Source organism: Artemia sp. Qi Xiang Cuo, chromosome 21 (genome assembly GCF_049724085.1).
Source record: "Artemia sp. Qi Xiang Cuo chromosome 21, ASM4972408v1, whole genome shotgun sequence".
Lineage (NCBI taxonomy): Eukaryota > Metazoa > Arthropoda > Branchiopoda > Anostraca > Artemiidae > Artemia > Artemia sp. Qi Xiang Cuo.
In genome coordinates, this window is record NC_142814.1 from 10,160,970 (window position 1) to 10,184,025 (window position 23,056).

Consider the following 23,056-nt stretch of genomic DNA (forward strand, 5'->3'; position numbering starts at 1 on the left):
CTAAAATTATTCTCACCACTTTGTTTTGTAAAATTTGGATACGTTTATAATTAGAGTGGAAATTACTAACCATAAAAGACAACCATATGAAGTATAAGGACTAACTATTGTATGATATGAAAGAAGTAACATTTTATTCGAAAGAAAATGTGGCAAATTTGCAGGTGGCACTATAATTTAGCTTGGATGAAAGTGAAAACACAATTTGATGGTACCATGAAATTTACCCCCCCCGACCCCCCTAATGTGCAAATATATAACCAGAATTGGAATATACCCTGAATTGTTTACGGCAAAGTTTCGAATTGCAAAATTCAGCGCTATTTTTATCGACGCAATTTGAAAACTTGAAACGTTAGGAAAACGGTTTATATTTGAGTTGCCCAATAAATGAGGTTTTAATTGTTATAAATAAGTATTTTTGGAATATATTACTCTTGAACAACTTATTTATAAACTAGTCATATGTTTTTTAACAACTTTTCAGTAACTTAACTAGTGTTAACTTCTTTGTGTGGTTACAATATTGAATTATGAAAGAGCATAAAAAAGACAACAAATGTTTCACTTTCATCCTAGCTAGATTATAGTGCCACCTGCAAATTTACCGAAAATGTTTCAAACGACGAATAACACCAATTCCTCTAGCCACTTTAATAGCAACTAAATCGCTGTGTTGTTTCTAAGATAAATTACAATCCACACAATAACCAAGATATCGCACACAATTTCCCATGGTTCTCCATGGCTCCATGGCTCTTCAATGTCTCCATCCAATACAATTTTTGTGCTGTGTTTTCCTTTGATTTTCTCCTCTGTCATTTATATATAACGTTCTTCTTCAATAGGTTGGTTGGACTGTGTCAACAGCATCTGTACCTGGCTTTGAAATACCTCGTAGGTTCCTGTTGAGTTATCAACAAGTAGCATTTGGTCAACATTTCGTAGATATCAAAGTGCCCGTTAACACAACCTCCATTGTTATTGATAACCTTGGTAAGAATAGAATAGTTTTATTAATACAAGAAATTGTAGTTTAGAATAAAAATTCCAACTAAATGGCGCTTGTACTTACAAGGAAAACAGGAAACACGAGACTATAACGTACTAGGAACTGATATGTAAAATGGAACGAACGATTAAATGAACTAATAAAAAAAGGGATGAAAAAATTCACCAAACGATTTGTACGGCACATTGGGGGTTGAAGCTTGATTTTGCTTCGGGTATTCACACGTTTTGTACAAAGAGTAACGAACGGTGCATCTCACATGCGAGTAACGAATGTCCAAACTTGAGCATTAGTTCGTATTGGAGCTCAATTGATATCGGTTTTATTTCAATATGAATAAAAATAATTTGTTAAACCGCATTGGCCTGCCATAATACAAAGAAAGAAAACGATCAAGAATGGTTTTTTTTTAAGGCCAAACGGAATTACAGAAAAAAATACAAAGCGAATATTTCGAGAGGACAACCGCCTCTCGTCTTCAGCGCGAACAAAATAGTATATTCAAGGAAAATGCCGAAGAAAAAAACACCAAAACAAACGTGGAAAGTCAATGTGAAAAAACAAAAAAATCAATGAAAAAAAAGTTAAAAGATAAATAACATTAAATTAAAATCAGAAAGTTATAAGAATTAAAACCAAATACCTAATAAACATAAAGCGAGTCATTCGCCAATATCCGCGATTATAACTGCCATCGACGGATACAACAGATACTATTCTTGTTTGGCGTAAAAAACCCCATTTGTGATTGTTTTCTTTCTTTATATAATATGAATAAATTAGGATAAAATACTACTACTACTACTACTACTACTACTGACAGTTCATTGCAGCATTAAAGCACTTGATATAAAGACTGTTGCGCACGGTCTCTCTCCCCCTCCACGTTCATCTACCTGGGTAGCACTGTCAACAAAGATTGAAGATGCAATGAAGATGTGTAAAGTAGTATAGCGTAGTAGAATACGTTATGCGTATAAGTTAAAGTACATAACGTATAATATAAAGTATACAATATAAGGTAAATATGCAGGTTCCTTTTTGCTGTTAAAAAAGGTTTAAAGATTAAGGAAACAAGTCTTCAAACTAGTATTAGAAATATAAAAGTGAGCATAGTGACAAAGGTCAAATAAGGTTCTGAAATATGGGTACTTACAAAGGTTTAGGACAACGTGCTAGATTTGTTTTTAAGGAAATGTGGGAGGATGGCTTTAGGTAATTGTTTGATTGACCGCATACCAAAGAATCCAACCACGTGATTAATTTGGCTCGATCCTAGTTGCTAAAGATATTAAGAAAGAAAGGTCAGTATAGCTAGTATAGTCACCAATAGGATGTGACCTACAAATAAACGTTCAAATTGGAATGAGTCCATTTATTTAGACAGTGAAAATAGGTACAAAAGTCTAGATATTTTCACCACATATACAGGTATCGTCATCAGTAAAAATACTTAAAATTAAAATTAAACAAGGTAGTTTTCTCCCGGTGCATTCACTAGATTTTTTTCTGAGAGAGTTCAATAAACGGGTTCATTCAAAGTCTTGAGATGTAAATTTTCTTCTTTAATTTTGCCTAAATGTAAAATGGATTTCCAATAAAGGTAGTAAAATCTTTTCTGTCTTCTAATTGCAAAAGAAATGTTTAATTTATAGTTGTATTGATTGGTCTCATCTCCCAATATGCACGACGCTTTTCGACTTAATAACTTAAACTAGGTATCTTTTTCCCAGACCACACTGCCTTTCTATGACGAACAAATAAACGTTCAAATGGGGATAAGCCCATTTATTTAGATAGTGAAAACAGGTATGACTTATAGTATAGGTCAGGTTTTATGGATGAAGATTGTCGAAAATCATGCTTTTTGATTTCTATCTGAGAAGAAACGAAAAGCCGGACGTCCTCAAATGGAAGGTGGTTCCAAGAGTTTGAAGGAAATTGACATTTTCGTGAGAGAGGGGGAAGAGGGAAGCTTTGACTTGAGGGACGAGGGAATTTTCTCACCCAAAAAAAGAAAAAAAGAGGAGGATTTGTAGAAGAAAGTACTTGAATTCAGGAAAATTACAACCAAAGTCGGTCTGCTGCCTGTTCAAGGAGTTTTTAGTTCCTTTTTTGAATTTTCCGAAAATTTGTTTCGTAACTACAATATACTGTTAAGTTTGGTCTGGGTAATTTCTATTCCTGAAAAAGTTGACTACAATATACTGTTAAGTTTGGTCTGGGTAATTTCTATTCCTGAAAAAGTTGACAATTAGTATTCTTCCGTACCTTTTCTGGCTTGTGTCCCAAGTTTAATTTTATTTTAAAGACATTTGTAGATTTTTAGTCAGTTTGGGTAGATGCTAGCTTTTTACGAGGTCGGAGTTTGGTGCAACTATGATTGGGGGTGCAACTATGAAATCTTGTCTAAATCTAAGCTAAGCCTATATAGTTCTAGCATCCACCGAAATGGGTCAGTTTTTCTAGTATATTTTTACATTTATGGTACTATGGCTCATTTTTTAGTTTTCATTATCATTTTCACTTGTTTTGGATCCCCCTCCCCTCCCTGTTTCTCAAAAAAAAAATTCAGGCCAAATGTTAACAAAACTTTCCTTTATTAACAAAATTATTTTCAATTTATTAATTAATTATTTAATTATTATTTAAATCTAATTATTTTAATTATTACTGTTTAATTATTTTTATTACTATTATGATTGCAAAGCTATGTTTTCACTTTTGTAAATTACTGTTTAATTGAATCTCTACCAAAGGTACCATATCTCAATCAGTATCAGTAACTCTTCGAAAACTCAATCAGTAACTTTTTCGAAAACTTTTTTTTTAATTTTCTGGTAGCACGGGCTGTGATTCAGTCTTGGATAGGTTGCAGCAATTGCTTCAATTATGAGGGGGGTAGAGACTTCTATTTCTCTAATTAAGTTTCGACAATGGTGATTTCAAGTTTGCACCTTTTATATTTCCTAGCCTCGTCTGAAAGGGGGTTGATCTGGTACCAACACCTGATCGATGAAGACTTTTCCAACTTTGTGCACCGATGATCTGAAAAATTGGACTTTAGTTACGCTGGACAGAAATATGTTGCTCGGAGGAGGAGACGTACATTAGAAAACATGTTAAAACCAGTATGAAAGTATATCTAGAGCCCTTCAGCTCTATATATTAACGCAATAAAGATTCAAGATTCATTTAATTTAAAAAGCCTTCATAATTTGTGGCCATCAAACGCTAGATGGAATTGAGGTTTTTTTTGTTGACAATAAGGTCAGTTTCATCTCTGGTAAGTTACCCATACTATTTGCTCTGTACATTAAATTTTTCAGCTTTTATAGTTAAGCGTGACGCTAAAATAACGAAGAATTAAAATCAGCAACGATGTTTTAAAAACTAATTTTATAAACTAAGTAGAAAATATGTGTTGAATTTTTTTTTTTTTTACTTTTGCATTATATTTAACCAAAGATATAAGAATAGCCTTATAGCAAAAGGGCCTAGTTGCTATATTTGTAAGGTTTTTTTTAGTAGCCTGTATGCTTCACATTAGTGTGTGTTTTTTTTTTGTTTTTGTTTTTTGCGTGTATGTATACTGAAATTTTGTTTTCATCATTGCCTCTCTTTTTAGCTCTCTGTCATTTCAGCCAATCTAAATAGGCACTTGAGGGTTGGGTATACATTCATTGAGGGTTGGGTATCAGGTCAATAAATTACGAACGATTAAATGCACTAACAAAAAAAGGAAAAAAAGAGTAAAAAAAGGAAATAAAACCATTGTTGGGGCAAGTGTTCGGTTTGATTCTTGCTTCAGGTTGGCTCTTTGTACAAGAGGGTGGCAGCGACGAACGATGACTCGCGAGTAGTGAGTGACCAAACTTGAGGATAAGTTCGTATCTGCGCTCGCGTATCTGCGCGCCCATTTAAAGAGGAAAAACGAAGAAAGGGAGAGGTGACAGATATTGAAGATATTTAGGAATTATGCGTAAAAATAAAGATTTAAAGCTGAACTCACCTACCATGACAAAAAACAAAGAAGTAAATCTTGAAAATGACGGGTCGATGGCCAGTCGACGGCCAGTCGACGGCCACTGGCCATTTTCTGGCCAGTGGCCAGAAAATGACGGGTCGAAAGAACTATTTCGCCTGTATCACCACAATGCATCCTCAGGGTGGAAGTAGGGAACGAGTTTAAGCCTAACAATTAAAAAAAATAGGTGTGTAAATTCAAGAGGGTAAAAAGGCAATTCAACACAATATACATAATAACTTACGAATTTAAAAACCAGGGAAGCGGTTCGTTCAATTTATCACAAATAGAAAAAAAATGAAATTGAAAATTTAATTTCAGCTATGCTAGATAGAATTTTATTTCGGGGAAGGGGAATGGGCATATATTTGAATGAAAAAAAACGGTAAATTTTTTTTGAAGAAGTAAAATTTTTGTGCATTAAATTGTAAAAAAGCCTCGAGATTTCGAAGGCCGTACGGGACTTGACCCCCCCCCCTATGTGCAAATATTTGATACTGAAACACAGTTAATCAGAAAATTAATTAGGTAATTAGTTATTATAAATATAAAAAAAGAAGACCCTTTTTAGTTTAATTACCGAAGCCTTCGTGAATTTATATAGAATTAATATATGGAATGAATTTATTCATAAATAATAAGTGTTGATTTTCCAAAGGTAATAATGCAGCCTACACAGTTTCCACATGAAACAGAGACGTTAAATGATTAATTCCTCACAAAAGAATATGGGTGGCATAGTTGTAAAAGAAAAGAAAAAAAGTGACCAAATCCAAGTGTTGTTTCCTTAACACAAAATGCCCCCTCCCCCTCTGTTGTCCTTTGTAATTAACAGAAAACTTGATAGATTGTTTAAATTGAAAGTTTTATTTAGACATCTGAATATTCTATACAATTGAGAGGAGTGAATTAAAAGAAAGAAAATAGTGACAAAACAAGGGTTTTTTGAAAATAATACTATATTATGAAAAAGTTCTATCGTTATTGTTCCCAGGATTCATTGATTGTAATTTTCACCCCACCCCCCACCTTTTCGCTTATTAACATCTTAAATATTTTATTTTCAGTTTCTGACACTGTTTACGAAGTAAAGCTGACATCATACACTGAGGACCCCAGGTCAGGTCTTCAAGTTTCTAAGTTTATACGGACACTGAGCCCTGACCTTCTCGCAAATGAAGAAGTATCTGATTTAAGTGTTGTTCCTCCCTTTGATCTGGAAGTCAAAATGGTCAAATCTCGTTCGATGAAAATATCGTGGAGTTCTCCTGATCTGAATGTGACTTATTTTACTGTTAAATGGCAAAATTTAGAACTTTCCTCTGAATTTGGCTTTTTAAGAAGGTATGTTATGGACTCCTGTTATTATTACTATTATTAATTGTAAACCCGTCTTCGTACAAAAAGAAAAAAAACCAGCATTAACAAAAAAAAAAAAAAAAAAAAAAAAAAAAAAAAAAAATCGTAACTAGAGTATTTCGGTTGTGTTTCTCCATAAGTTTAGCAACAGGTACATTAGGATTTGCTACGTGAAGACTAGCCTATTGACGAGCTTTAAATTGCATGTCCAAATTGGATAGCTCAGTAGATATTTGGCGAAATGGAAGAAAGTGGAGCGGATTTTCAATTTATCATCATTTTTAAGAATCTTCCAGAAGGATGCAATGTAGAGGATGTTTGGGAGAGCAACAATGTTGTACAGCGTTGCCAGATAATGTCAATTGAAACGAAAGTTAGCCGAGACTATGGAAATATACGAAGCTGATATAATAATAATAATTTATTTTTGTCCTCTTTCGATACATAAACAAAATGCACTTGAGTAATAATAATAAAAAAAAAAAAAAAAAAAAAAAAAAAAAAAAAAAAAAAAAAATCGATCTACACAACCGTATATAATAAATGGTTCAACGGAAAGTCAGATATTTTCTTACATCGGTCTTCAAATGTCGAATAAATCGTATCTCACGGAATGAATCCTATGAATTAGTGTAAATCCTTATATCTACTGAGAGTATAAAACAAAAAATTATAAGCACAATATTATAATTCCAAAGTATATAATTCCAAGATTCTTGGAATTATTATTAGAATTCCAAGATCCTTAAATAATTTCTTTAAATCTTCTTAAATTGTGACAAAATTAAACAAGAAGAAAAGATCTTTCTGTATTTCGGTTACGCCATACAGACGGGACCGGGTTAAATCTTTGACGCTTCTAGGCCCAAGTGTTTTGCCGCTCCGTTTTTGCGAGATTTTCAGGGAGATTCCCAAAAATTTAGGGATACCTACATAACAGAACGCAACTGACGAGTCAAAAGCAATGATAGAGGTGATACTGAACTTTCGACTACCATCCTTGGAAGACATCTGACAGTTTATAAGTGGCCACGTAATTCTTGTGTTGTATTAAAATCACTTTTCTGTGAATACGTTGCGCGGTGGGAGAGTGGCACCTGGCACTTTGCCGATACATCACGGCAGTCCAGTTTTTATTAAGAAAGAATCACTCAGTGATAATTTGTAGCGCCACTTGGCAGAGTGGCACCGGGCACTTTGACGATAAATCACGGCAGTCCAGTTTTTATTAAGAAAGAATCACTCAGTGATAATTTTTAGCGCCACTTGGCAGAGTGGCACCTGGCACTTTGACGATAAATCACGGCAGTCGAGTTATTGGTAAGAAAGAATCACTCAGTGATAATTTTTGGTGGCACATGGCAGAGTGGAACCTGACACTTTGACGATAAATCACGGCACTCCAATTTTTATTAAGAAAGAATCACTCAGTGATAATTTATAGCGCCACTTGGCAGAGTGGCACCTGGCACTTTGACGATAAATCATCGGCAGCCCAGTTTCTATTAAGAAAGAATTACTCAGTGATAATTTATAGCGCCACTTGGCAGAGTGGCACCTGGAACTTTGACGATAAATCACGGTAGTCCAGTTTTTATTAAGAAAGAATAACTCAGTGATAATTTATAGCGCCACTTGGCAGAGTGGCACCTGGCACTTTGACGATAAATCACGGCAGTCCAGTTTTTATTAAGAAAGATTTACTCAGTGATAATTTATATCGCCACTTGGCAGAGTGGCACCTCGCACTTAGACGATAAATCACGGCAGTCCAGTTTTTATTAAGAAAGAATAACTAAGTGATAATTTATAGCGCCACTTGGCAGAGTGGCACCTGGCACATTGACGATAAATCACGGCAGTCCAGTTTTTATTAAGAAAGAATTACTCAGTGATAATTTATAGCGCCACTTGGCAGAGTGGCACCTGGCACTTTGACGATAAATCACTGCAGTCCAGTTTTTATTAAGAAAGAATTACTGTGATAATTTATAGCGCCACTTGGCAGAGTGGCACCTGGCACTTTGACGATAAATCACGGCAGTCCAGATTTTATTAAGAAATAATTACTCAGTGATAATTTATAGCGCCACTTGGCAGAGTGGCACCTGGCACTTTGACGATAAATCACGGCAGTCCAGTTTTTATTAAGAAAGAATCACTCAGTGATAATTTATAGCGCCACTTGGCAGAGTCGCACCTCTCACTGTGAAGATAACTCACGACAGTACAGAGTGTATGAATACATAATCACTAAGTTATATTTTTGTGACCCTCTTATAAAAGTGTCAACTCGACATTTGAAGAGCAAACACGGAATCCCAGTTTTATTCAGACAGAATCACTAACTGGTCAATAGTGTCGCAAATTGGTAGAGATGTACCTGGCACTTTGACGATATATCAAGGCATTCGAGTTTTTATTAAGATATATTAACACAGTGTTAATTTATAGCGCCACTTGGCAGAGTGGCACCTGGCACTTTGACGATAAATCACGGCAGTCCAGTTTTTATTAAGAAAGAATTGCTCAGTGATAATTTATAGCGTCTCTCGGCAGAGTGGCACCTGGCACTTTGACGATAAATCACGGCAGTCCAGTTTTTATTAAGAAAGAATCACTCAGTGATAATTTATAGCGCCACTTGGCAGAGTGGCACCTGGCACTTTGACGATAAATCACTGCAGTCCAGTTTTTAGTAAGAAAGAATAACTCAGTGATAATTTATAGCGTCACTTGGCAGAGTGGCACCTGGCACTTTGACTATAAATCACGACAGTCCATTTTTTATTAAGAAAGACTTACTCAGTGATAATTTATAGCGCCACTTGGCAGAGTGGCACCTGGCACTTTGACGATAAATCACGGCAGTCCAGTTTTTAGTAAGAAAGAATCACTCAGTGATAATTTATAGCGCCACTTGGCAGAGTGGCACCTGGCACTTTGACGATAAATCACGGCAGTCCAGTTTTTATTAAGAAAGAATTACTCAGTGATAATTTATAGCGCCACTTGGCAGAGACGCACCTGGCACTTTGACGATAAATCACGGCAGTCCAGTTTTTATTAAGAAAGAATTACTCAGTGATAATTTATAGCGCCACTTGGCAGAGTGGCACCTGGTACTTTGACGATAAATCACGGCAGTCCAGTTTTTATTAAGAAAGAATAACTCAGTGATAATTTATAGCCCCACTTGGCAGAGTGGCACCTGGCACTTTGACGATAAATCACGGCAGTCCAGTTTTTATTAAGAAAAAATCATTCAGGGATAATTTATAGCGCCACTTAATAGAGTGGAACCGCTCACGTTGACGTGAACTCACTGCAGTCGATATTTTCTGAATAAAGAATAACTCAGAGATAATTTGTGGCCCCACTTGGCAGAGTGGAACCTGACACTGAGAAGATAAATCACGACAGTCCAGTTTTATTAAGAAAGATTTACTCAGTGATAATTTATAGTGCCACTTGGCAGAGTGGCACCTGACACATTGACGATAACTCAATGCAATCAAGTTTTTATTAAGAAAGAAACACACAGTGATCAATTGGAGCGCCTCTCGAGAGAGTGGAACACCTCACTGTGACTTTAAAAAACTGCCGAACAGTTTTTAGAAAGAAAGAATATATAATTGATAAGTAATAGAGCATCTATTAAGAGAGGCAGCAGGAACTTTGACTATAAATCACTGCAGTCCAGTTTTTTTTTAGAAAGATTTGCTCAGTGATAATTGATAGCGCCTCGTTGAAGATGGGAAACTCTCACTTTGACGTGAACTCACGACCGTAGAGTTTTTAGGCATAAATTATGATCCACATATTAGTTATAGCGCCTCTTTTCAAAGTCGAACCTGGCTATTTGAATTGCTCAAAAGGAAGCCCTATGTGTGGAAATATATAATCCCACTGTGTTTCATTATATCTTCTCTTGGCAGTGTGGCACCTGGCACGTTGACGAGAATTCACTGCAGTCCAGTTTTTATTAAGAAAGATTTCCTCAGTGATAATTTGTAGCGACACTTGGCAAAGTGGAACCTGGCACTTTGACGTTATATAACGGCAATCGAGGTTATTCGTAAGAAAGAATCACTCAGCGATAATTTATAGCCGCACTTGGCAGAGTGGAACCTGACACTTAGAAGATAAATCACGACAGCCCAGTTTTAGTAAGAAAGAATTCCTCAGTGATAATTTATAGCGCCACTTGGCAGAGTGGCACCTTGCACTTTGACGATAAATCACGGCAGTCCAGTTTTTATTAAGAAAGAATAGCTCAGTGATAATTTATAGCGCCACTTGGAAGAGTGGCACCTGGCACTTTGACGATAAATCACGGCAGTCCAGTTTTTATTAAGAAAGAATTACTCAGTGGTAATTTATAGCGCCACTTGGCAGAGTGGTACCTGGCACGTGGACGATAAATCACGGCAGTCCAGTTTTTATTAAGAAAGAATAACTCAGTGGTAATTTATAGCGCCTCTTGGCAGAGTGTTTCCTGTAACTTTGACGATAAATCACGACAGTCAAGTTTTTATTAAGAAAAAATTCCTCAGTGATAATTTATAGCGCCACATGGCAGAGTGGCACCTGGCACTTTGACGATAAATCACGGCAGTCCATTTTTTATTAAGAAAGAATAACTCAGTGATAATTTATAGCGCCACTTGGCAGAGTGGCAGCTGGCACGTTGACGATAAATCACGACAGTCCAGATTTTATTAAGAAAGAATAACTCAGTGATAATTTATAGCGCCACTTGGCAGAGTGGCACCTGGCACTTTGACGATAAATCACGGCAGTCCAGTTTTTATTAAGAAAGATTTACTTAGTGATAATTTATAGCGCCACTTGGCAGAGTGGCACCTGGCACTTTGACGATAAATCACGGCAGTCAAGTTTTTATTAAGAAAGAATAACTCAGTGATAATTTATAGCGCCACTTGGCAGAGTGGTACCTGGAACTTTGACGATAAATCACGACAGTCCAGTTGTTGTTAAGAAAGATTTACTCAGTGATAAGTTATAGCGCCACTTGGCAGAGTGGCACCTGGCACTTTGACGATAAATCTCGGCAGTCCAGTTTTTATTAAGAAAGAATAGCTCAGTGATAATTTATAGCGCCACTTGGCAGAGTGGCACCTGGCACTTTTACGATAATTCACGGCAGTCCAGTTTTATTAAGAAAAAATTACTCAGTGATAATTTATAGCGCCACGTGGCAGAGTGGCACCTGGCACTTTGACGATAAATCACGGCAGTCGAGTTTTTATTAAGAAAGAATCACTCAGTGATAATTTATAGCGCCACTTGGAAGAGTGGCACCTGGCACTTTGACGATAAATCTCGGCAGTCCAGTTTTTGTTAAGAAATATTGACTCAGTGATAATTTATAGCGCCACTTGGAAGAGTGGCACCTTGCACTTTGACGATAAATCACGGCAGTCCAGTTTTTATTAAGAAAGAATTCCTCAGTGATCATTTATAGCGACACTTGGCAGAGTGGCACCTGGCACGTTGACGATAAATCACGGCAGACCAGTTTTTATTAAGAAAGATTTACTAAGTGATAATTTATAGCGCCACTTGGCAGAGTGGCACCTGGAACTTAGACGATAAATCACGGCAGTCCAGTTTTTATTAAGAAAGAATTACTCAGTGATAATTTATAGCGCCACTTGGCAGAGTGGCACCTGGCACTTTGACGATAAATCACGGCAGTCCAGTTTTTATTAAGAAAGAATTGCTCAGTGATAATTTATAGCGCCACTTGGCAGAGTGGCACCTGGCACTTTGACGATAAATCACGGCAGTCCAGTTTTTATTAAGAAAGAATCACTCAGTGATAATTTATAGCGCCACTTGGCAGAGTGGAACCTGGCACTTTGACGATAAATCACGGCAGTCCAGTTTTTATTAAGAAAGAATAACTCAGTGATAATTTATAGATCCACTTGGCAGAGTGGCACCTTGAACTTAGACGATAAATCACGGCAGTCCAGTTTTATTAAGAAAAATTTACTCAGTGATAATTTGTGCCGCCACTTAGCATAGTGGCACCTGGTACTTTGATGTTATATCACGGCAGTCGAGTTATGATTAAGAAAGAATACCTCAGCGATACTTTATAGCCGCACATGGCAGAGTGGAACCTGACACTTGGACGATATATCCCGACAGCCCAGTTGTTATTAAGATAGAATTACTCAGTGATAATTTGGAGTGCCACTTTGAAGAGTGGCACCTGGCACTTTGACGATAAATCACGGCAGTCCAGTTTTTATTAAGAAAGAATGACTCAGTGATAATTTATAGCGCCACTTGGCAGAGTGGTACCTGGCACGTTGACGATAATTCACGGCAGTCCAGTTTTTGTTAAGAAAAAATTACTCAGTGATAATTTATTGCGCCACTTGACAGAGTGGCACCTGGCACTTTGACGATAAATCACGGCAGTCCAGTTTTTATTAAGAAAGAATCACTCAGTGATAATTTATTGCACCACTTGGCAGAGTGGCACCTGGCACTTTGACGATAAATCACGACAGTCCAGTTTTTATTAAGAAAGAATTACTCAGTGATAATTTATAGCGCCTCTTGGCAGAGTGGCACCTCGCACTTTGACGATAAATCACGGCAGTCCAGTTTTTAGTAAGAAAGAATCACTACGTGATAATTTATAGTACCACTTGGCAGAGTGGCACATGGCACTTTGACGATAAATCACGGCAGTCCAGTTTTTATTAAGAAAGAATCACTCAGTGATAATTTATAGCGCCACTTGGCAGAGTGGCACCTGGCACTTTGACGATAAATCACTGCAGTCCAGTTTTGAGTAAGAAAGAATCACTCAGTGATAATTTATAGTGCCACTTGGCAGAGTGGCACCTGGCACTTTGACGATAAATCACGGCAGTCCAGTTTTTATTAAGAAAGAGTCATCTCAAGTGATAATTTATAGCGCCTCTTGGCATTGTGTGTCTCTAGGCCCTGACCTATTGGGCCTATTGGTAAATCGTGGCCTGCATACAGACTGTTTTTTTGACGCTGCTAAAATAGTGATTTCCAACCTGAGGATTCTGGTGCAGCAAACAATTTTGAAGACAAAGGATTGGTTGATCAAGACCAGTGTTAAATACTTGCGGAATATGGCAAATATTAATAGAAAAAGCTTAATCAATTATTTCAAAACGAGAACATGTTCAAGTTTTGTTTTTATTATGATGGGACAAGCGGCACATTTCCAAACAAGACCGAATTGAATCAAAGCTAAACCGAATCTAACCAAACAATCGAATTAAATCGCCGACTCCCTTTTACTTGAAGACCAGCATATCTCCCGTATTTCGTATGTTAAATGGCTAGGTCAAAGAGTATGGATAGCTTATAAGAGTGAACACTGGTGCTAGTGTTGGCTATCTAGTCCATCTATCTAGCCATCTAAAGTTTGGTGACACTTGGCACTTTCTCAATCTTTTTTTTCTGTCAGGAACTGAGATCAGACACTTATTACTGCACTAATTTAGTGTTTCGGTTACTATTAGCACGAGTCGCTACTTTCTTAGGGTTGCTCGGGGTTGACCCGACTCAAAAATCTCGTTAACTATTAGACATATCTGGGCGTCTCAAGCACCCAAATGTGTGTTTAGGAATTCTGCATAACAATTTTTTCCCGATTAAGGAATTCTACAATTTTTCCCGATTTTCATCTTCGCAGGTTTTTTTCTGAAACGTTTTAAAAAACAAAACAAAAATCGTCCGGAACAACCCCTGAGTACAGGGTTGTTTCGGACATTTCACGGTTTATTCGGACGCCTTGTAATATAGTTATAAAACTTTCGATTATTATTAAACATCTTAATACAAAACTTCTTTAGCGAAAGTTAAGGTTGGAAAAATCAAAGTTGAAGCCGAGAGCTTTCGCAGCTCTCTTTGTACCACCTGTCGAAACTGGGCAAGGAAGCTTCAAGATAATATCATGTTTTGAAACTGAAGCCTGGTCAATGGGATGATGAAAAACGAACTTTGTTCCATTTTTGAGAAACAACTCCTCCATGTCATCATCACCTATTTCTGCTACACGTGCAACACAAAACACGTTTCCTTTTCCGACGACGAATATCACGAGCACAAATTCATCAGCAGCTAGGATATTTACACTCAACTGATTGCCTGGTTCCGTTTCTCCGATATGCAGAGAATCATCAGAACTATCATCCATGAATAGACATTCTTGTAACTCGTCCTCGATATCTTCACCCTGGTCAGCCATGCGAAGATTTCTTGCTTTTTGTGGAAGGGTGGCGACAACTTTCTTCTGGTATCTTTTTCTATTTTCTACCATTCGTTCTAGTTCTTCCTTTTCCGGTGTATCTGTAAATATTCTAGTTCTTCTTCTTTGCTTTACTCCTCTACCCTTGGTAGTTGTAGATGGCACACGGGGAAATGGTCTTAGTTGATCGGGAGTTACGGAAAAGACTATAGAAGGCTCTTGAGTTTCGTCAGAACCTTGGTCTGGCTCAGCAGGTTGAGAATGGCTGTCCAGCAATTGACTATCTGTAACTGAAGCAACAGAAAATTCGGCACGACAGAAAGTGTTGCGGTCGAATGGCCACAGTTTGGGCTTTGCAAAGCCAGCCACAATATTACTCATGCTAAACTTCTTGAGGCATGGAACACGGCTGAGTTCTGGTACCTCATGTATGGAGATACGTTGGGCTGTATGAAGGTTGAAACACTCATTAAAGTTGCTACTCAACGCTGTTTGAATGGTCTATGGACCGAAACATAGTACGGTTATAAGCGATGCGAGCAGTGAGGTTGGAAGATGTTTAAGATTACCCCATTGTCTTAGCAGTAGTTGATTACTTGGATGTCCAGATGATTGTCATGATTGTCCAGTAAGAGTAAAGTTTGGTTTCTTTTGATGATCTGGTATGCTTCACAAAATATTTCATTGTCTCCAAGAAGGTTTCAGAATTGATCCAACCTCTTGGATGAGCTAGTCCCAAAGCACCCAGGGGGTCCATCTCTCAGCATCCATGGTTGCAAATTAACCCTTGGAAACACGAAAACTGGAGGTACGTGGTTACCTGTCACACTAACAAAACAGACCATGGTTAAATTTTGAACACGTTCTGCTGATGTCATCTAGGTCACCTGCTTTTGGCCCTTCTTGGCAAGCACTCTAGGAGTAGGTAATACAGTTGGAACACCTGTTTCGTCGGTGTTCCAAATACGGTCTGGAGGGATTTGGTATTTAGCATAGACTAAGGCAAGTTTATCGAATAATGTCTCTACAACTACTTCATTGAAACCACTTGCTTTAGCTTGACTTGTTGCCTCGGAGGATCGGATAGAAATCTCACTGTTCCGCTTGAGGAATGTAGTCATCCAGTCTATCGAGGCTTGTGCCTTGATTTCCCAGGATGAAAAAAGGAGAGCATAAAGAGTATGGAAATAGCATAAAAAACGGCATAGAGTGGTATGTTCACTTTTTTCGTAGGTCAGAAATGTGGGCTGCTCTATGTTTAACTCAATACCAAAGACGTAGCCTATATCGTTAGGCTAAACACAGATGCAATGTATCGGATGCTATAAACAGTCTTTGTATCTCTCTTTGCGCCTGTATCTCACCTCCTGGGGTTGTAGTTGTAGCTAGCGACATGATAAGTCTAAGTACCTGCTAAAACTCAACCATGTACTTACGTAAACAACACAGTTACAAAAACCGGCGCATGGTGGTGGAAATAAAAAAAATAAGCTTAAAAAGTGGTTCAAAGGGAATATCTTTGCAATGCATGTTCGGAAACTTTTGCGCAAAGTCGGCCACTCTTCAATACTTGATCATGATTTTTTACAGAATATTTCGTCCGAAACTAGATTTTGTAATGGTAGTGTCCGAACCAATCCCGAGCAGTTTGTTACCACAAACAGTTTAATTGGTAATATTTATCTTTGCTAATTTTGATCAGTGTAGAGGAGAAAGCTGGATATGATCTATGTAGAAAAATGGTAGTTCTGTGTAGTTTTACAAAGTTTTATCTTTGAGATTTAATATTTTATTCGACAATTTTTATTTCAGTACCAGTGAAGATGTTAATGTAACCAGTTTGGAACCTTATGTGAAGTATATGATAACGGTGCAAATGTCTGTTGCTGAGGGCAAATCAAGCCCTTGGTCCGATGTTCTTGAAGTTAGGACAAAAGCTGATGGTAATTTTTTTTAAGTTTCCTTGGAGTTTTCTTCAAGGTGCATGACCATTAAAATTTGGCATCTTTTCTTTTTCCATTTATAACTGGTTTTATAATCAGTATAGTTTAATCAAACCGTTCAATTATTAAAAAGTTGTCATAGAAGCACATAAAAGAATGTAATAAATTGTTCTGTTTTTGACAATCTGCACACTAGAAAGCGTTACAGTCTACAGCGTTTTCAGTTTCATTTGTTAAAAAACAAGTTAAAATTAAGTTTTAACTTGTTCAAATCTGGGGAATAATTTTTTTTTATAAAATTAAATGAAACAGCTTAAAACACATTTAGTAAAAGTAGCAACATATTTAGTATATTTAGTAAAAGTAGAAGCGTGTATTAATGTTTGTTTTTTCGAACGTAAGATAAGATTTTATTATTCTAACAAAAAGCGTGTAATAAAAATACGGCACTGATAGTCAACTAAAAACAAAGTATTCAACATCAATCACCAAATGCCCTGCGGAAGGCTATTTTGCCGGGAAAAAGAAATAAAACAAAGGTGACAAAACCAAAAAAAAAAAAAAACAATAGAAAGGAAAATAACAGTCAGCCACCCATCACTGACTGCTCCCAGAAAACTAAACTGGAGCAAAGCGCCTTGCGCAATGCACAAAACAGTAAGTACAGTTTGGACTGCCACTTGACATCAAAGACACCACAAAGACATCAGCCACTTGAGGTTGTTAAAGCCAAAAGGAGAAAGGAGAGAGAGAAAAGAAGAAATTGAAAAAAAAACATAAATCAGCTCAAACAGTCTCTAGCTGACTCAGGGAAAGTATTCAAGGGAGACTGAGGAGCAGTCAGAGGTGCGGAATACAAATCTGAATGATCGACTGAATGGAATTTGAACTCTTTAATGATATCGAAGGTAATATGTAGAATGCTTAGAGACAAAAGAGGGTCCAGTTCTAAGGGCCGCAAGAACGTCCCCGTTTAATTGAAGAAAAACGAAAGATGCGCATGAAACAATATAAAGTTAATTCAAGACAAGCAATGGTTTATTCATAGAACTATTTGCTTCAAGGATAAGGTTCATTGGTTTGTCATATACCATAGAGAGTAGTATCAGAAGGAAAGAAGATGTTGACGTGGGAGGGGAAATACGAAACGTAAGACTGAACAAAACAGTGAGAGATTTATTTTAGAATTGACCCAGGAAAATGTATTCTGTTACACCAATACCTTACTTTGTATGGGGGTTACGTTCCAAAAAATCACGACGCCAATTGAAACGACGCAAAGTGAAATAAAATTTTTATACCAAACCATGTAAAGATTAAAGATAGGTTACAGGTTTACGAAAATACTACTTTCAAAAAATTCTCTTTTCCTTCTCTCAAGGAAAGATACTTTGCTCAATGCAGGATTCTCACCCTATACCAAGCCAATCGAATCTTAATACGTACTCAAATAACCTATGTCACTCTAGGCTAACAATAAAGGAGTCAAATTAGAAAACAATCTTACTTCTTTCCAAATCAAAGGTTATGCAAAAAAAGAAAATTCTGATAATAGTAAAAAGACAAAGATAAAAATCACCCGGGACGTGACGAACGAAGACCAGCCAATAAAATTCCTCACAGGGCGTGACACAAAGCGACACGTAATCTACAATGTATGAACTAATTCTCCCTTTCACCTTTCATTGAATTTTAGCCAAACTGGCGTCCAAAAATACATTTTTGACAGGGATGAGTCACCCTTTTAACTGCGCAGCTAACTGAATCACTGAGAAAACTGAGAAGAAGGGAAAATCTAAATTATTACTTAAAACAGAGAACCAAAGAAAACCAAACAAGTAAAAGGAAAGATGAAGTTAAGTTTACAAAAAGGGCATTTATCTGATAATAAGGGACTAGAAAAAAAAACATTTAAGACTCGAATCCAAAACAACGCAACTTCGAAAACTTAACAACGCGCAATGAAAATAAGTACTAATTGAGCAGCGACGCAGCTCCGAAAAAAAAGAAAAAAAAGACACAAAGCGAGGTAATTGTTGTATTCGGTATTACGAGTCTATAAAACAATTTCACCTACGATCGGACGGTCGTCATTTTTTTGTTACGGTGTTACTACCGGCTTTTCAGTAGCCAACCCTTTGGTTGCCATCTATTGGCTTTCCGTATATTATCTCCTTAACTGAAGCTACAGAATCGAATAACATCAACATCCTGTAGTGGCGTAGTGGGTTTGACCTCATCTTGGTAATGAGGGACCCAGAGGTCGAGCCTAGTTGTAGCAACACACTGCAGGGCCCGGAATTTCATTCCGGTCATGAGATTATACACAAGCTTCTCCATATTAATCTAAATCATAAGAAGAAGAATAACATAAAACCAATGTTGCCAGAAATAGTCTCCTTTATTTGAAGGAAGATTTGTAGTACCAGCAACGACGACAATAATCCGCTTCTCTTACCAATTGCCCATTCCAGCGCTTTTATTTAACGTAGGTATGTCTAGGTACGCGCTTTTATTTAGTGTAGGTATGTCTACGTACGAGCTTTTATTTAACGTAGGTAGGTCTAGGTACGCGCTTTTATTTAGCGTAGGTATGTCTACGTACGCGCTTTTATTTAACGTAGGTATGTCTAGGTACGCGTTTTTATTTAGCGTAGGTATTTCTACGCATGCGCTTTTATTTAACGTAGGTATGTCTAGGTTCGCGCTTTTATTTACCGTAGGTATATCTAGGAATGCGCTTTTATTTACCGTAGGTATGTCTAGGTACGCGCTTTTATTTAGCGAAGGTATGTCTACGTACGCGCTTTTATTTAGCGTAGGTATGTCTACGTACGCGCTTTTATTTAGCGTAGGTATGTCTACGCACGCGCTTTTATTTAACGTAGGTATGTCTAGGTACGCGCTTTTATTTAGCGTAGTATGTCTACGTACGCGCTTTTATTTAACGTATGTATGTCTATGTTCGCGCTTTTATTTACCGTAGGTATGTCTACGTATGTGCTTTTATTTATCGTAGGTAGGTCTAGGTTCGCGCTTTTATTTATAGTAGTTATGTCTACGTACGAGCTTTTATTTAGCGTAGGTATGTCTAGGTACGCGCTTTTATTTAACGTAGGTAGGAAGGTATGTCTAGGTAGTAAAGAAAAAGAAAACTTTCATAGATACCTGGTTACCCATCAACTTCCTGGGCCTGCTCATGCTGTTGGTTTCTCGTCATTCGACCTGTTGTAAGTGTTATCATCTAAATTGATTAAAATTTTTGCGAAAGGTGGATACTATTGAATAGGTAAGATTTAATATTAATGCTAAATATATACATTTAGTAAGTGAGAAGGGTGAGTAATTCTGAATCACTCTTGAATAGCACTTTTAAAGGCAAAAAATGGATAGGACGTTTCTAACAACAAGCTTCATGTTTCATAATAAGTTTTCAATTGTATCTTCATAAGAACAAGCGATTATAGGGGAACAATAATTGCAAGAATTACCATAAACCAAAAGACTATAATCAAAATGTTTTAAAAAGTAAAACAGAAACGGTTGATTTCCAAACTTCCCAAAAAGTATAAATAATTTTATCTTATTAGATAAATTTAAATATGTTAAGTCTTGATGAAATGGAAGCGTGGGACTGTCATGCCATTTCCTAACTATTCAAAGATAACTTTTATGTCAAGGCTGTCCCATGCTTTTATTTCCAGTCTTAAGATTTTTTAACTATTCTCGATAGTATTAAAAAAGAATTATAATCTTTAGTGCATTAGTAACCTCTAGAAACCATTTGTAATATTTATGTTAATTTTCTAGTTAAATTATCGTGCCTCAATATTAGATTGACGAGTGTATAGCATAACTGTATTTTATGCAGCTATTGACTGTGTTATTTTTAAACTGCCTGCTATTTGAATGTTATAAATATTTTTAGTATTTATAAATATTATAATATTTATAATATAATAAATAATTATATAAATATTTATAAGGCTTATAAATCTTAAAGCTTCTGAATGTCTTAGTTTATAAATTTCTTGTTTCTCGTCACATGAGACAAGACATATACTAATTTGTAACTAATTGTAATAACTTGGCTGTGTTATCATCTAAAATTGATTTGGTAAAGTTTGATGCACAGTTTATATAATTAGCAGTATGATCTTTCCCTATCTCACCCATTATAAAAACCCGGACCGAGGTGCGAGTGCTCCAGAGAACCTATAAACATAAGCGGCATTAGATCTTTTCATGGGTAGACAAAGAATAATCACCTACGGAACAAGTACTGACAAAACCACTTGGCTGGCTCACCAATAAGTGGACAATAAGTGCACAAATAAGTGGGAGGAGCTTTTTGTTCGCACCGAGAATGAAGAGCCAGAAATCATCTGCGGTAAACTTACTGGATAATTATATAAACTGTGGTTTGATGATATTGAATAGGTAAGATTTCACATATTATACTGTGTCTACATTAAGTAAGCGAGAAGGGTGAGTAAGTATTAATAACCCTCGAATAGCACTATTAGAGGTAAAAAAATGGATAGGACGTTTTTAACAACGAGCTTCATGTTTCATGACAAGTTTTCAATTAAATGTTTTCAATTAAATATTAAAATTTTATAGTTCAATTAAATATTAAAAATTTCTAACATTGAATGATTGTTTCAAGTTAAAAAAAAATATTTGAGAAAGTGTGATAAAGTCAAGAAAGTCTGTTTATAGCTCAAGTTCGTGAAATAAAGAACAGATCAATTTCAATCAGGAAGAACCATTTTGAAATTAAGTCAGGACTTATGAAAGTAGTGAACATAATGGGACAAGGATGAAAAAATGTTTTGACTTTTACAACAAGCAGGCGGTGACAATTTGCCACTAGATTTTTCTGAGATTTTTGAGACTCAGAGGAGATAATGGAGAACGACTATATTGTTATTCTGCACAAACTGCTTCGTTTTCAGTACTATTGATCTCTAGGAGCGACTCTGTTTGAGCGACTCCTTGTATCAGACACACAGAAAAAGCCTTCGGTTTTTTCTTAGCTGAATATAGTAGAGAACGAACCTAAGGAAGTCAGACAATAGAGTCGCTCAAATATAACATAAAACCCAATGTAACATCATCTTGTATACGAAGAATCAGTTTGTCAAATGTTTTTTAGTACTTTGTTTTGTTAATTACAAAAGGCACTAGATGTTGGAATTTCATTCAAAATGAGCCTTTAAACAGCTTTATGATTTTCCAGTGTTCGCTAGAAGCGGAGAAATAAAAAAAGGAAAATAAGAGGACAGACAGATCAGTGCTACCCATTCAAAAAAGTGATCTTCCTTGATGTTAACGCCAGGGGATATAAGTTTCCTGCACAGTGTTACTAATGAAGAAAATAGCTCCCAGTCCTAAATCAGCTGCGAATGGCGACTTTCTAAACACGTTTTTCAAATTTTTGGTTACCATGGGCTGTGGTTCGTCCTATATTTAGGTGGTAGCTACCGCTCCCAACATAATAATGAGTTAGTGGCTGCGGTATGCACTCAAATTTTATTGCTTTCAATCTCAGTTTTGTTGCCCATTCTATGACAAGTATACGCTTACAATTTGGCACAAGAATGTGTTTCGTATCTTTAAATTTTAGAGAAAATATTGAAGAGTGAGATGTGTGAAACTTAAGGAAGTCTTGGAACTGGGAGCGATATTGAGGAACAAGATGTGAGAGATCGAGGAGGATATAGAAACGCGAGAAAACCGAAGGGCACATTGTCTTTGGTGATAGAGTTGCGAAATATTTTTGAAAGAACTAAAATAGTAGAGTCAAAATAAACAGAATATCTTCACTTTTACAACAATTCTTTCTTCATTTGGAACATACAGGCATATGGCAACTCATAGGGAAACACGGGCACAGGGCAACTTATTTCTTGTATTTTCTCGGAGGTTGAAGGCTTGAAGTTTGGCATGGACTCTTTGTAATAATAATAAAATATTGGTCATAGACCAAAAGATAAGTATTATGAATATCATAATAATTTATATAGTTTTTGATGTAATTATAATTTGCACAAGCAACTGGCATTTTCCGTCCCGAATTAAAAAAAAATCCCAAATATTGTAAGAATCAGAAATATGTTTTGATTAGGCAGAATTAATGTGAATTTTTTTACAGCTCTCGAATTTTTTTTTTACTAAAATACTAAAGATATTCCTAAATACTTATAAACTTAAAAAGTGAAATAGTCGGAATAATAACCAAGATAATAGTCCTTTGTATAGCTACTGTAAAACGGCACGAATTAAAAGCTATACATAAAAATTATGATCAACTTTTAAATAATTCAATATAAAAATCTTGTCATACCAGAGACAAGAATGTTTTACTTAATTTTGTATTAAATTTCAGTTGCTGGGTCTCGCAATATATTGCAGTACCCAATCATACTGGGATAGCCTTT

General features: G+C 36.4%; 1 protein-coding gene across 1 annotated transcript in view; it reads left to right on the forward strand.

Moving 5' to 3' along the window:
• Positions 1-23,056, forward strand: part of LOC148939223 (protogenin B-like) — a 181,064-nt gene that overhangs the window by 143,142 nt on the left and 14,866 nt on the right. Inside the window, exons 14-16 of the mRNA XM_089107267.1 lie at positions 849-996; positions 6,107-6,383; positions 16,483-16,613. Coding sequence (XP_088963393.1) covers positions 849-996; positions 6,107-6,383; positions 16,483-16,613 — 556 coding nt within the window. The remainder of the gene's footprint in view (positions 1-848; positions 997-6,106; positions 6,384-16,482; positions 16,614-23,056) is intronic.